Raw genomic sequence first — 15,384 nt, 5'->3', positions numbered from 1 at the left:
GGGTGTGTAATGCTGTCATATGATAAAATGAAACTGATGTTCTACAGAGAATAAGTGGAGGTTGTCTGGATTACACGCCTTTGAGGAAGGTGCTTGGATTTAATTTAAAGTTACCAGGAGACCTTAATTTTATCACTGTTTGGAAATTTAATTGACCTCCTTGTTTCTCTTACTCCTTTTAATTTCAGTTTTACAGCTATTACTTCTTAGCCTTTCTTCAGTAGTTTAAAGCATGTTTAGTATTCCTTATTTTCTCTGTGGAAAAATACCCATTACTTTAATTAGGTTTTAATTGTCTTTTAAAAGATGTAAAGAGATTAAGATCTTAGCTCATTATGAGTTGTTTTTTTCCTCAGACTTTAACCTTTTTTTGGTTCCTTTTACTTTCCCTCATTAATTGGTTATAGCTTAAATACATAGCCATGCAGATAACAAAAGCGAACACTATAGCCCAATACCTGTATTGCTGTTTCTTTTTAAAGTGAGCAAAAGATCTCCTGTTCCCAGAAATTATGCCTTTTTCTCCATGCTGTTCTTGTCCCCATACTGCACAGGGAGCACTCATTGACATCCCTGTACACTCTGAGACATAGATCCTCTTCAGAATTGCCTTCCAGTGTAGTGTTATAGAGCCTGCACTGTCACTCAGAAACATGATTTTTTGAGTGGTTGTGTTGGAATTCTTAGTTATCTAATAGCTATCTTGGTCACCAACTCATTTTCATGACTGTCTTCCTTATGTTTTCTCCATTCCATTCTTGCATTATTTACAGGTTTTACCAGTGGCTTGCATATTTATTTTAAGATCAATAATACTGAAGAAATTATTTCTCTTTGCAGTCACCGAAGAACTCTGCCATATGCTTTCAGTTCCAAGTAAAAACCTACTGTTCTTGAGAACCTAAATTTAGCCAGTTTTATTCTTTTTAACAGTTACTAATTTTTTAATCAGGATATAGCGTGCTGAGTTAAACATCTCATTGAGTATCACAGAGCAACGTTTATCAATCCAACCTGTAATCTGATCAGAGAATGAAATCTGCTTTTGACATAAAATTCTGTTGATAGACATTAATTATGTTCCTTGCCTTTTCATTATTTATGAGTTGACTCTTGCCAGATGTTTGACTGCATCAGCTTTAGAATCCTTTCTTTCAAGTGACTGAAATTTCCTTAGGTCAAAGACAGTACCATAAATCATGATGCTTAGACTGATTAGTGCTGTAGAAGGGGACGGCGAACTTGTTAAGGCAATAGAGAGGTGAGGGGAAGAGGATAAGAAAGAAGCATAGAAGTTCCTTTCTCTGCCATGTGTCAGAGCATACACACTCTCCTTGCATAATCCACACAGGATACACCTTCTCCTCCATTAAATGCACACGTGCTCTCAGTCAGAGGGGACAGAAGTAGAAAAACCCACGTAAGCTGCATTTGCATATAGACAATGCAGCCTTATTTTGATTTGCCATAATCCAGAAATGAAAAAACCCACACGTAGCAAGCATGCTGCCTTTCACTAGTGCAGGAAGAGAAGGGATGGAAATGGAGTGCCAGCACTGGAGAACTTCACATCTCCAGCTGGTGATGGACTAGGACTCTGCAGCCACATCCCTAAGGGGAGTCCAACGTGTATTATGGGTCAGGGTGGAATGAGTATGTCTGAGGCATGGACAGTCTGCATACACTGTGGTTTGATATGCTCACCACTCTACAGCGGAGGTGCTGTAGTTGATCATTGGCTGCTGTCTTCAGGGGCAAAATCTTCCATTCCAGTACATTTGTGCACACCTTCCTGCGCTTGTAGTCTGCTTATGTGCTGTTGGACCTTAACTGTTGGTGAGAGGCTTAAATTATAGTCTTAATTTTTGAGCAGGTCTTCAAATAATGAGCTTAAACTGTCCCTTGTAACTTAATTTTATTAGAGTAACTGGCACATCCAAAAAGAGCCAGGCCATTCATTAGTTTTATCATAGCTATCTGGTAGAAATGCGGAATAAATTATGCATTCTAAATATTGCTTCCAAAGCTGCAGATTTCTAATGCTCTGCAGTCTTTGGGATACATCTTAGTCTTAAGAGTGTTGAAGCAGTAGAACTAGGTGTAGTTTTTAGTATGTCGAGGTTTTTTTGTTTATGCATTCTGAAAGAGCAATACAACGTCTAACATACCTAGAGAGGGCCAAGATTTAAATTGTATTTTGAGAGTTAAAACATAAGCAGACTTCATGCATGTATGTTTGAACTTACTGTCTCCTTTTGCTTTTTGGAATTGTCAGAGAGAAAACAAACTTTCAGAAACCCCCATCCACTGTAGGATATCTTGTACCAATAAACCCATAACAAGGAACTTTTCATTATGGCAGATAAAAGAAAGAAAAAAGATACTTAGTCTGATGCAGCTTAAGAATTAGTAGGGAACATACATTGTGAACAGAATACTAAGAAGCAAGTTGGCCACATCCAGTGACAGCTACCATGCTGTTGTCCTGTCCAACCTTCAAACACATTTCCTTCTTATTAATTCAGAGTTTGCCTTTGTGATGTATGACATAAGTGCTGGTAAATGCAGGATTTTGTTAAGAAGATTGTATAATCTTAATGAGAAAATGTAACCTAGTTGCTTAGTATTTCACTTGGAGGAACTAAATCTAACATGTCAAAGATGAGTGATGATGATGATTGTCTCAGAAACTGCTGATAGCTAACTGCAGCAAGTTTGACAGGATGAAATCTTTAGGGTAAGGCAGTATCTGTTGTATCTGCAAAGGTTATCCTTTAAATGAGATAGACAAGATCTATGGAGGACAAAGTATGGAAAACACATGCTTTGATAAAAGTGCTAATGTGATTTCTTTTACAAACAGATTAAGAACTCTGTCAAGACAGATGAGCCTGGTTTTGGGGAACTGACAACTTTGGCAGTCCACATGTAAGCAGGATAGAGCAGGCAGTGAATGAAAACACTACATTTCTGTGTAAACTAGCCAAAATAAGAACTTTAGGTCACTTATTTGCATTATTAATTACTGGGTCAGCATTTCATGACTTGAAGGGATTGCAAGTTTGAAGAAAGAACAGCTTGTGATAAAGCAAAACAAAACATGAAATATGCTAAAGCATCAGATAGGAATTTTATATTCCGCCTGTCCCACAAGTTGGCTGGTCCAACTTAACACTTTTTTTATTTTGAAATACTGTCAATTTTACAAAATACTACAGAGATGCTAATGATTGAATCTAAACCAAGGGGTAAGTGCTATTTTTTGCTCTTTCAGTTATTCTAGTGTAAGATAAACAGGAAATAGACATATAAATTAGAGATTTTACATACTAAATTTGCAATTGCTTTTCCAGAGAGCAGCAGCACTTAGATTCTGGAACAGTCTACTTCATTTACACACATCTAAGTTAAACATAATTATTACTAATAATTATTATTATATGTACTATTAGACTGAAGAAAAAGTGTTTGGGGGCTCTTAAAGATGAGAAGGACGATGCTTGTGAAAACATGTTGTCTGTCTAAGGCTGATGATATTGTGCAACAGATCTTTTCCATTAAAGTTATGCATATTGTACAGAAAGAAGGCATTATGCATTGGAATTCATGGTAGGCTTTCCAAGGGGGAAAAATCCTGTTTGCAATGTAAAAAAGGCAGTGAAGAACAGACGACTTTTTCTCTAACAGCACAGAAATGAGCCTCTTTCTGTTTTCTGCAAAAAGTAGTGCATGATCTCAGGAAAGGCATTTGGCAATTTGGTACCTCATTTTTTCATTTTCAAATGGGGCCATTAACTTTCATTAATTTCCAGATTTTCTGTCTGACAGAAAGCTTTTCGAGTGCAGGCATAAAAATAGCTGTGGAAGAAGAAAAATTGTTTTTAACTAGAAGTGAATCCACTGAACAACTCTCTCTCTCCCCTGTCAGTAGCATTAGCTGAATTTGAAAACTTTTGGATAAGAAATAAAATGCAGGAAAGATGATGAATATGCAATGTGAACTAAATGAATGCATATATAAATGTATGTTCGTATACATTTATGCATACATACATACTTAATACCATACAACTTTCAGTAATTTCTACAAAGTCCTGTTCAGAGTTACCCTATGAGAGTGGAACTGGGCAAATCTACAAGCATGCAGCCCCGAGACCTCTGTTTTGGAGTTCATTTTCCAGCAGGAAAAAGTTCTTTGAACACATTGCTCCCCCTCTCATGGAGGTAAACTACTAAACAATGTTGGCCTCACGTATTGCTTATCATTTCCCAATGTTGTGTATTTCTGATTCACCAAGAGACCTTGAAAAAAGTTATATTTCAGGGATAAACAACAACTACAAGTTCAAATTTCAGAACTGGAAGAAGGGAAGGAAGATGCTGCTGTAAATTGTAGTTTGAGGCCTTTGGACAGGAAGGTCACAGTTCCCTGCAGTATTAAACTGAATGTTTGAAGGTGATGAAATAGTTAGGCTGGTTTGTAACATTAATTTGGAAGCTGTGTGAAGATTCAGCTGTTAGGATTTTAACTGATGATCCTGAACATATCCCTTAAATATTTCGTCCAGCATGTGAGTAGTTAGCCAATAGGACAATTCCTACTTGCCTCTTCAATGTTACTAAATCTACCAAATGTCTCTTACCTGTACTGCAGGTGCTACTTCTAGTTCTGATGTTGAATCAGTGTCGAAAGCGCTCTTGACATTAGTCAGCTCAGACTGCGATCTATTTTCTGTGGACCTAGAAATAACACATTTACAGACTTACCACTGTACCCTGATACACTGCCTTATGTATTTCAGGCTTACAGCCCGTGCTGGCCAATTAGTTTATTTCTTTTTGCTGAGCTGTTGAACTTGGAGATATCAAAGGTGCCTGGAGCCTCCTGAGTGTTCCTGCTATTCAGTTGTTCAGTCCCATGCAGACAATAGTTAATGTAACAGAATCAAGCCTAATTTACCAGTAAAGCACTGAGCATATATGAGCATGAACCCAGTCTAGTGCAACGGAGATGATGTCTCTATGACTTCATAGTAAAGCAAAATGAGGTTTGGTAATGGCGCAAGACTGCAACTGCAGTCTTTGTCTAACAATTAACCACTGCTTTACAAGACTTCAGCCTCGCTTATGTGCTCTTTTTTTTTTTCTTTTGTGCCACTATATCATAATATTCTTACTTAGAAAACAAATGAAAGCAAAATTTGTACCATAAAAGCTCTTTTGATTGAGCTCTAGATGATGATGATGATGTTCGTTCTGCAGAAGGATGGACCTTGCAGTTCCTGTCTCCAGGAAAATTGACATCATCCCATTTCTCAATCTGTGTCTGAATATCAACTGAAAGATAAGAAAAGAAGAAATGAATCTTTCAAAGAAACTGCTGTTTCTTAAATTAATTTTCCTCTGTTAAGTAAATGTTCAGAAGAAATTGTGAAGCTGCACCACCAAGTATTGTTTTAATTAAGGTCCAATATACACAAATGCTGTGCACCTTTCTTGCAGATATTCTAAAAAAAATATTTGGAATCTGCAACATTTGCTAAACAATGATTTTTAAGGCTGTGTTTTAGTTTCAGCTGAGGTGGAATTGTTTTCTTTAGAGGGTCTGGCATGGTGTTACAGCATTCACAGTCAGAATGTCAGTGGAAATCTTGACTTAAAATCGGTGATTTGTGTGTCAGATATGATTAAATTCTAGTTAGGAATATTTAATATGTTTGTATTGTATTCAGATTGTAGAAATAGAACTTCTAGTGACTACCACTTACAAGTGACTGTGCAGGCAGCCAATAGGATTCAGTGATGTTTGCGAAAATGAGATGTTTAACTCCTGTTTGAAGATAAAGTTCTGTAAAAGAATTTCTGTGCTGATGAATGGAACATTTCCTACCTTGGTATAAATTACATTTACCTTGCAAATTTCTCAATTGCAATGCAAGTAATTTAGTTTGTATGGAACTAAATTAAGTTTACCTTTTCCAAAGCTCATCAGTAGATCACGCTTGGCAGGATTTTGAGTTGTGTTTGGGTTTTTTGTCCAAATGTGTAACTCTTTTATCAAGAATGGAACTTTTTTCTTTAGTATGCATGATGAAACAGTATTAAAAAAGACTGTGTAATTATTTGTAGCACTTGCAGTTCTGAAAAGGACACTCAGTGCAGCCTGTCTCTAATGTGGGTTCTTTTCTCATGATATCCCTCTACATTTTTTTGCTTTTACTGATCCTGTCTAAATTCTTTCTTGGAAACTCAGATCTTGTTTGCAAATTTACTGACAGCTTTTTAGGTGTATCAAAAAAGGCAAAATTTACACAAAGTTAAGCATACACTCCCTGTTAAAGTGCAGTGCAACAAGAAGTCTCATCTTGCTCACTATTTTGTACTAAGAAATAAACCTGTGCTAAGCAAGGCTGTGTAATACTGATATAATAGCTACACTCTTACCTAAATCTAGTGAAGACTTGTCTGAAACTCTGACAGTCTGAACTTTCTGTTCAGTATCCACACTGATAAGGTCAGAATTGTCTGTCTTCTTTCTGTGGGCGGAAGTTTTTAAGCCTTCACCTCTTGATGGATTCTCTGATTTCTTTGCTTTGTTTTGGGTTTGTAAGGCAGGTTCACTAAGATCCAAGAGATCCAGACCTGTTGATAATACTTAGAGACAAAATGTTAGAATTCAGTGTTGTTTTAATTCAAATAACTCACATTTGTTTTGTTGTTGTTTTTTCTTAGTTGGAACATGATTTAATGTATTAGACTATAGTAGATGTATCTTTCCAGGCTAAGGCTATTGACTAGCAAATTCAATTATAACTAGTGATTTCAGGTGCTTAACTGGGTGAAGTTTAAAAAAAACCTGATTTGCAAGAAAGGCTTTCACTCTGAGAGTCTTAAGATTGTAGCCTAAGACCACATTTCCTTCTGTTTTGAAGGTTTCTTGTATAATTGAACATTTAGATTAGATTTAGTTTAATGCTATGACTTATCGTGTACTGATAAAAGTTGCTTAGTGCACTACTAAGTCACATGCCAGTAAGGAAAAAAAAGGAAGAGTGGACAACTTTCTCTAACATTTAATTGAGAGATTTCCTTTTCAAAGATGCTGAATTATGCTTATTTTCATTAAACAACTACTTTAAATAACTTAAAAAACATATTTCTGAAAAAACTGAACCCATCTTTCTTGTTCTGGAAGGCAACTCACCTTAGTTTCTTAGAACTAAGCATGATCAATTGAGCCATTGATTTGTGGCACCAAAGGATATGTCTTGGTAATGGAACTCTGTAGGTAATGTTGGTGGTTGGCCTTGGTGATCTTGGAAGTCTTTTCCAACCCAAATGATTCTATGATTATTTGATTCTGTAAGGTTAAAAATGTTCCAACTTCGCACTCTCAGTGTTTCTGGACAAAACTTAAAAACCAGAGAGGCGAGTTCATGTTAGTTCACTGTGAGTCTGTCTTCTTTTAGATTCTTCAAAAAGTCACAGTATAAACTGTGTTTTGTGTCATTTAAAGGAATTACGATCAAATTCTATCATAAATATTAGAATATATTGCTGGACAAAACAAATGTGAAGTTTGTGAAGTTAATGAATCTTTTTAAGATAGGAAAGGAACCAGAGAAAACAAGAGCTGTGTTTGATTCATCCAGGTGTTAAAGTTTGGCAAAAACCAATAGATGCCACTATTTTCCAAAGGCTACATCTGCTAGAGAAGCAAAATACATATGAAGGGTGAGAAAGAAGAAGTTGTGCAAGAAAAGTTGCAAACAGAGCTAGCTCTGGCACGGAGAGTATGATCCTAATAAAAAGAGAGCTGTGGATCTAAATCATGGCTGGCAAAGGATCTGAGCTTCTGAAAGTTAAGGGTTTTGCTGTACTGAAAGAAGGCTATTGCACAGAGGACTGTAATGTAATCTTTTCCTCCTGGAAACAATCTCTGTTGCCTGAAATTTGACCAACTTCTCTTGTCAAAAAAAAAACAAGTTTGTGGTTATTAACTGTATCTACTATCATTGCTGTGTGTCCTTTTCAGGATGAATATTGCATATAATAATAAAATGCATTGCTTTAGCTTATAAAGACTGTATCTATATGTAAGCCAGTCTTCAGTCCGAGTTTTATATTTATGAGTTATTTGAAGAGTAACAGTTGAAATTCTTTAGCATGTAAAGAACAGGAAAACTTCTTCATTATCAGTTTGTAGGGGAGGTGTTTTTGGCACATGAATTAGCATTGTCTCTTGTAGTGCTTTAGCTATGTTCTTAGGAAATTACCAAATTTCATCAGTCTTCATAGAATAGAAAACTTTGTTATTAAGAACATCTGATACTCAGGGCAGATAGAGGATTTGATGCAGAAATAGGCTATTTAGTTTTACAACAAACAACAGTCTTAAACAACCTGAAACATTTATATTCATCTCTGTAATATCTTTAGCTACCAAAAAGGAAATAATATTTACAAGGGTTCATTCAATTCTGTGTTCCAATTTTGTTATTAGAACTCATATACTGCTTTAGACATGTAACAATATAATTAGATGTGAAGATAATCACTGTCAATCAGTCACTTAGACATTTTTATAATTTGCGTGTGTATATGCTTTAATTAAATGGCTTCTAACAAGGCAAGTCATTGCATAAGACAGCAGTAGAACATAGTAATCTATTGATTTTATGCTGTTGGTCAGTCAGCTCAAGTGCTTTGAATAGAAGGTGACCAACTTCTAAAAGCACTTCCGCAGGGCGCTACGTTTCTCTCAATTCTCACGTCTTTCAGGATTCACTCCGTATTATCAACATCAACACAAAGCAGAAAAGAAATTTGTGGAATCCTTTCATTACTGAAGTTTCCCAACTTAGCCTAGATAAGCTGTTTTGATGTCTTCCCCTTTTCTCAGACATCCCATCCAAGCCTTGGTTAAAGCACATGTTTCTGAAGAATGGGTTTGGATAAAACTAAATTAACTGTGGCTTACCTGTAGGTTAAATTTTTGCAAAAACAAAGTTTGAGGATTTGTTGAATAGATTTACACTTCCAGTTGAAGTTGCCTTTAATTCAAACTCAGAGATCTGCTGGAGTAAATGTGACTTGGATCACACCAGATTTGACCTCAAAAGTAATGATCAACGTTTTTTCAAATAGATCAATCAATTATAATCAGTATATAATTTTGTGCAAATGGTAACAAATCTTTTTAAGTGAGTTAATGAAATCACTTGACAAAATGCACAATAATTAAAACAAATTTTTAATCTCTATTCAGGGATAGTACAGAAATTTGTTTACCTGCAGTATTTGAAGTTACAGGCCTTGCAACAGCTTCTGGTTTAGTTTCACAGAGAAAGTCATCAATGGAGGGACTCAGAAGGGGTCTGCTTTCTTGTTGCTCGTTCACTAGCTAGCAACAAAAAAACTCAGGGTCACAAAGTGTTGTGTTGGGTTGCACAGTTAAAGAAATGAAGCATTTTTGTAGAAAATCGTGCTATATTTTGGATTGTTAGTGAGTAAGAGATTGAAATTAGGAGATGCACAAATAGCTCCAAACTTAACAAAGTTATATCCCAGTTTTATTATACTCCATGGGAATTATTGCATACTCTTGCTTGTAAGGCGTTCAAGGTGTGATGTAACTTCCTTCAAACCAATCAGTGAAGTTGGCCTTCTCTATCAGAAGGAGACTAAGCAGGGATCTTTTAATATTTGGAAGCAGTCTTTTTCTTAGCATGCCTCTCCACAGAATTTCCACAACACCATTCCATCCAGAAAATATGCATTAGCCCATTAAACAGTAAGTTGCTGAGACAGAAAACACTTCTCTGCAATACAAGGACATATGAATGACAGTGGATGGTCCCTGGTGAGTTTATGAACTTCCTGCATGAGTTTTGACTGTATGAAGACTCATAATACAGTTTGTATTTATGAGTAGTTTTCCTTTTTTATTGTCATTGTAGTTGTGCATTGGTTTTCTACTACATAAAAGAAATCTCCATATTACAGGCTTTTCATGTATAAAGTATTTTAAAAGATAAGCAGAATGGTCTCTTAAATAAAAATCTCGTCTCTACTATCATGCTCTGAAAGATCAAGCCCAATGGTGAGCTGGACAGACAACTGATGGTGTGCCCTGCATTGATTTCATCTTAATAATATGAACAGTTTTCTCTGTGTCTGTTACTTTCATCCTGAGCTCTTTCAGCCTTAATGTAATCCTCTCTCCTCCATTCCCGTCTATTTTTCCTCTTTCTGCTGTCAAGTTATCCAGCTGTTCTCTTATGTGTATTTGAACTTTTGAATTGAAGATGCTAATATGGAGAAAAACTGGCAGAAAAAGGCATTCCTTTATCCTCATTTCATGTTTATTAATTACTACTATTTAGCTACCATAGTAATGGTATTGCCACTAAAGTTACTATGGCAAAACAGCTTAGGTTCACTGTCATTAGTTACTTGATTTTTGTATTCCAGTGTTGCAAGGAAATACTTTTTACTTCAAAAGCCCATAATTTTGATAGATCAAACTTCTAAGCTGGTACTAAAAGCTGGCTGGCTGCATAATATGTGCGCTCATTTATTTGCCTGGAATCTTACGGTTTTGTACTGAAATATCAATTTAAATGACTAACATGGAAGACAGATAAATGATTGCTTGCCCAACTGTATGTAGCAGAATGTGGAAATGTGGGCATTTAGTTAAGAAATCTGGCAGTGGTACTGTCTCAAACTCTACTTCTGCATGCTAAACCGAGACTGCAGCTGCACCTTATAAGGGGAATTAATCAGTTGTTTTATAACTATCTGCATTGAACACTCACTGTCAGATGTTATTTGCTTAATTTGGTAAATCTCAAGATTGATTGGAAATTGCTTTTATACCAGCTGAACAACTTTGATTTCCATTAAAGGGGGCTCTACTTTGTCCATGTTATCTCTAGCTGTATATATTTACCTAGTATTTAATTAAGTATTTAAGACTTAAGATGACTTAGGACATCTCTATAGATGCATGTTTGTCTGTGCTTTGGTGATCTATTGGTGGAAAAAAACAAGAGTGGGTGCCTAGGTAATACTTGACCAAACTAGTTTCAGTATTTTAAAGGTTTATGGTCAACTCCATATTAGCTCAATTTGTAAAATTTGCTCAAATAATTCTATATTTTCATTCTAGGCAGTAGCATCAGTAACAACTGTTGTGCTTTTGCAATAAATTGCATATTCTGGTGAGCATAGTGTCCAGCAGAAAGATTGTCAAAGCATCTGAATCATCTGTGTCTTTATTTTGTGATAAGCTACCAACTTAAAGGAAAGTCTGACATTGCTTGGAGGGGGACAGGAAGGATTACAGAAGAGTGACAGTATACCAGTAGTAATAACTGTAAATGTAAAAACTTCTATGAAGTACTCTTTCCATATATGTACAGGTATATCAGTAGGGCACATCATCATGTACAATTTAGATGCTTATCTTTACCATTAAGTTCCATGGAAATTTTCTTAGTAGGAAAGAATGAGGAAAGGAAGAAATAAATAGGGATTATGAGAAGCAAGACAGCCAGGATCACTCACTGGCGACACTAGTGAAACTCTGAAGTCCAACTGCAGAGGCAATTCAATGCCCAAACCTGTTGGCAGAGCTGAGAATAAACTGTGGGAAGAGCAACAGTAATTCTGAGAATCACAATAATGAAGGAGAAGGTAAATAAAATAAAACCAATCTCAGGTTCTCATGAGTTTGACTGATGTGTGAAGTAGCAGATATCTATCATTTTTTTTTTTTTTTTTTTCAAAGCTGGTTAGCACATTTCTTAATTATGTTGTATTCATAAAAAAAGACCGGCTCAGCCACGGGACCTCATTAGTACGATACCAGAATTATTGTTCAAAGTCCCTTGATAAAATTTTTCCATCAAATTGAAGGATTTAGGGTGACATCTACTTTTTCATAACCAGCTTCGCCAGCAGACATTGAGATTTAATTTTCACAAAGTTGTGTCTTCTTTGGGATGTATTTGCAGCGTTTTCATTTAATCTGAAAAAAATAGGTTCTCTGACTCTCGCTACATGAATATGTACACTAAATTCATCAGAGATGGGCCACAGATTATCAGAGGGATAAAGAAAGCATTTTACAGTGAGACTAAAAGCAGCTGACTGGCGTAGTCTAACAAAATGAGGACTGTGTAGGAATACAATTTTTCTTCCTGTATACATAAAGGATATAGATAGATAGATAGATAGATAGATAGATAGATAGACAGATATACAAGGGGCTGGATGACCTTGGAGGAGGAAAGCTATTTCAACTCTAAAAAGGCTGGCACAAGAATGAAGAGATCTAAGTTGGCCATGAAGAGATTTGTTCTAGAAATTAAAAGAATCTAAGTATCACAGCAGTGAAGTGTATGAACAGTATTTTTTTAGAGGGTGAGACAGAAAACCTAGCTTTTCCAGCAAGCCTCATACATGGCTACTTATGATGTGATTGCTTATAAGAAGTTGAGTATGACCCAGAGGATCTCCATCTTGTGCTCTTATGACTAAGGACTGGAACTTATAGGAGTGCATTATTAAAAAGATTGTTCCTGTGAAATACAGTGTGCTTTCAACTGAAGTATTGAGGTTGAAACATGAAAGCAAATACAGGATCAAGTATACTAATTCTTGGTATATACAAACTACATATGTATGGCAATAAAACATATTAGAAAACTATGTTTTCGATGTGAAAGAGGTGTTTTGTGATGGATCAGACCTCAAGAAGTTAAATACTGCCATGAGCTGATATTTTTGCTGTAGATAAGTGGGCAGAGAGACAGGTTTCTGACATCACTGTGTATGCAACGCCTCTTGGTAAGTCCTCGGTCTCACACATCGTATTTAATTTTGCTACCTCCTATATTGTACCAAATTTATCCCTGTTTTCACTCTACTCAACTTATTAGAGTTATATCAGGCTTGAATTTGGAGTAGTGCTATAAAACATTCACGAGATGAAAGTTATTATCTATATTAAAGTAATAATTTATGGTTCTCAAGCACCTTTCAGGGTGAGTATTAAAGAATGCTTTAAAACATTCATGAATCAAATCTGGCAGCGCCGTGGAGCCAAGAAGTTATTATCTCTACTTTGCAGGCAAGAGAAGCAAAGGCAGTGAAGGAAGCTGACCGGCTGTGGTGCTGGGAGCAGGAGCAGGCTGCCGGTGCTGCACAGCAGTGATGCATGTGGTGTTTGTCCAGGCACCAAGCTGGGGAGACTCAGCCTGTGAAATTAGTGATTTCTGAGCACTCATTTAGCAACTCAGTACCATAAATTCTCATCTTGTCTCTGAGAATTTTTCTTTACAAAATCTATTCTAATGAAAAATGTGCCTTTAGCTGAAGCATACGTAGAATTTGTGAAGGATGATATTCCTAACAATTTGAAGAATCTCAACCACAGTATCAAATGCTGCTCCTAAATTCAGACAGTTGTACATTCTGGCACTGCCAGCACCACAGAAAAACCCGCCTTTTTTCCCCTCAGTGCTGCCATTGAACCTTCGTGTTCCAAAAAGCAATCTGTGAACTGTGCTGCTTTGGGAGGGACATTAGGAGAGCCAGAAGCATCATTTGATGGCTAATATCAGCCTCACTCCTTACATATGTTCACAGCGAGGGTTGTTTTGCACAGAACTGAGCTGAGACACAGAGGCCTTCTCAGAAGGCAGTTGGTGCTGCACCAGGGGCTGCAGTCGCAACGTTTCACCTCAGCAGCCGGTAGCGCTGAGGTGAATCCCCAAACCTCCATTTTCTGTGCCCTGCCACCTCATCCCCAGATGGCTGCATTCCCCCATCAGGACAGTTTATTTCTCACGGCTGCCTGCACTGGTGGATTTTTGCCTTCCTCGGTGCTCAGGTGTGGTTGGTGCTCTTTGTGCTGTCCCTAGAGAGGCTGTGAGGAAAGGAAGCGGCGGTGTGTGACGGTCCGTCTCTGTGCGTTCCTCAGAGGTGAGAGGTATGTATTGGTCTGATGGGCAGGGATAAAGCAGCTGGATTGGGATCAAAAGGCTCTAGAAAGTCTTGGGTGGATTATAATACGTGTGCTGAGGGAAGGTACTGCTCCAGGAGAGGGGAGGTGGCAGCCCCACTGAAAAGGCCTGTAGCCATGAGGGGACCTCTCTTCTCTCTAGCAAATATGCAGCCTGGTCTCAGCTTTCACCAATCACTTGTCCAACTCCTCCTCTGCCCTATATTCATCCCTTAACTGTTCTGTGCTGTATTTTCTCCCCTTGTAAAGGAGCACCGTGCTTGGTAAGTTTAATTCTCAGAGGTGCTGCTTTGTGGGCACGTGTGGGCACAGCCTGCATCCAGCTGCTGCTATGGTGACAGCTTGGTCTCCTGTGAAAACTTCTTTATTTTCTGTCCCTGGGTCCTCTGGTGTGTGGCCTTAATGCAGGTGCCTCTCATGGTGCTAATGGTGGTGGTGGTGTAATACATTCTGCAGGAGAAAAGGTGAAACTGTGTACGGCACAGCAGCTGTGGAGGCTTTGGTTTTGTTTTGCTCTCAGTTTATGTTGTGGAAACAAATTTATGACGTTCCTAGACAGTAGCCTGATTTTACACACACACACACAAAAAGATAATTTTAAAAAGAAAGGAAAGAAAAAGATAAAAAGCTGGATTTGGGAGGAAGTGGGTCTGTGCCTTGCAATGGGACTGTGAAAGGTTTGAAGGTTTTCGCAGACGAGCTGAGCACACTGGTACTCGGGGCCAGCTGTGGGAACCAGCTCCATGTCTGCTGTTAATTCACAGCTGATGTTCAGCTGTGCAGCCTGCCCTGCTTGTGGTTGCAGGTGCTCTGCCTGCTCTCGCTTCCTGGAGCACTCTGCGTGCACCACACCGAGGGTTGGAACGTGCTCAGGCTGTCAGTAAGGTATTATGGTCATGATGTTTTTAAATCCTCTCTTTCTGTGTTTCTGATGTTTGTCTGTTTGCAATATGCCATAAATGCTGTTTTGTTTCTTTCTTTCTTTTTTTTTTTTTCCTTAGTATTAATAGAGGATAACATAATGCCAGTCTTTAAGATAAATGATTTAGGAGCTAAATTGTGGGGCTCCAGCCAGGCAGAGACAACTAATTAGCACCTATGTTTTGAGCACATGGTGAACTAGTTCTCTTAAATTAAATGCCTACATTCCCTCCGTGTTCAACAGGGAGAGATAGATGACTTGAAAAGCAACTCCAGAGGGAGCACTGTCTGCCTAATTTAGGCCCTCCTTCAGGGGGCTCTCGAGGGCTCTTGGCTTTCCTGCCCATTCTGTATGGAGCTTAATTTAGTAGGACTCTTTCAACAGGCACCTAAAACTGAGCTCTAATTACCTACACAGGTTACTTGAATGG

General features: G+C 37.6%; 1 protein-coding gene and 1 long non-coding RNA gene across 4 annotated transcripts in view; one reads left to right on the top strand and one right to left on the bottom strand.

The window, feature by feature from the left end:
• PEX5L (peroxisomal biogenesis factor 5 like) overlaps positions 1–15,384 on the bottom strand; it is a 92,560-nt gene that overhangs the window by 13,412 nt on the left and 63,764 nt on the right. For 2 of the 3 annotated variants that reach the window (XM_052687345.1, XM_052687344.1), the window contains 4 exons: positions 9,292–9,403; positions 6,445–6,654; positions 5,208–5,337; positions 4,644–4,740 (listed from right to left, as the gene is read on the bottom strand). In XM_052687345.1, the coding sequence (XP_052543305.1) occupies positions 4,644–4,740; positions 5,208–5,337; positions 6,445–6,654; positions 9,292–9,403 (549 nt within the window). The remainder of the gene's footprint in view (positions 1–4,643; positions 4,741–5,207; positions 5,338–6,444; positions 6,655–9,291; positions 9,404–15,384) is intronic. The other variant, XM_052687347.1, reaches the window with a different exon arrangement.
• Positions 1–15,384, top strand: part of LOC128082797 (uncharacterized) — a 55,519-nt gene that overhangs the window by 13,523 nt on the left and 26,612 nt on the right. The window lies entirely within an intron of this gene.

The sequence above is a fragment of the Tympanuchus pallidicinctus genome, unplaced genomic scaffold (genome assembly GCF_026119805.1).
Source record: "Tympanuchus pallidicinctus isolate F22 unplaced genomic scaffold, pur_lepc_1.0 scaffold22, whole genome shotgun sequence".
Classification (NCBI taxonomy): Eukaryota; Metazoa; Chordata; class Aves; order Galliformes; family Phasianidae; genus Tympanuchus; species Tympanuchus pallidicinctus.
The sequence above is the reverse complement of the archived record's forward strand: the minus strand, read 5'-3'. Positions and strand labels throughout refer to the sequence as shown.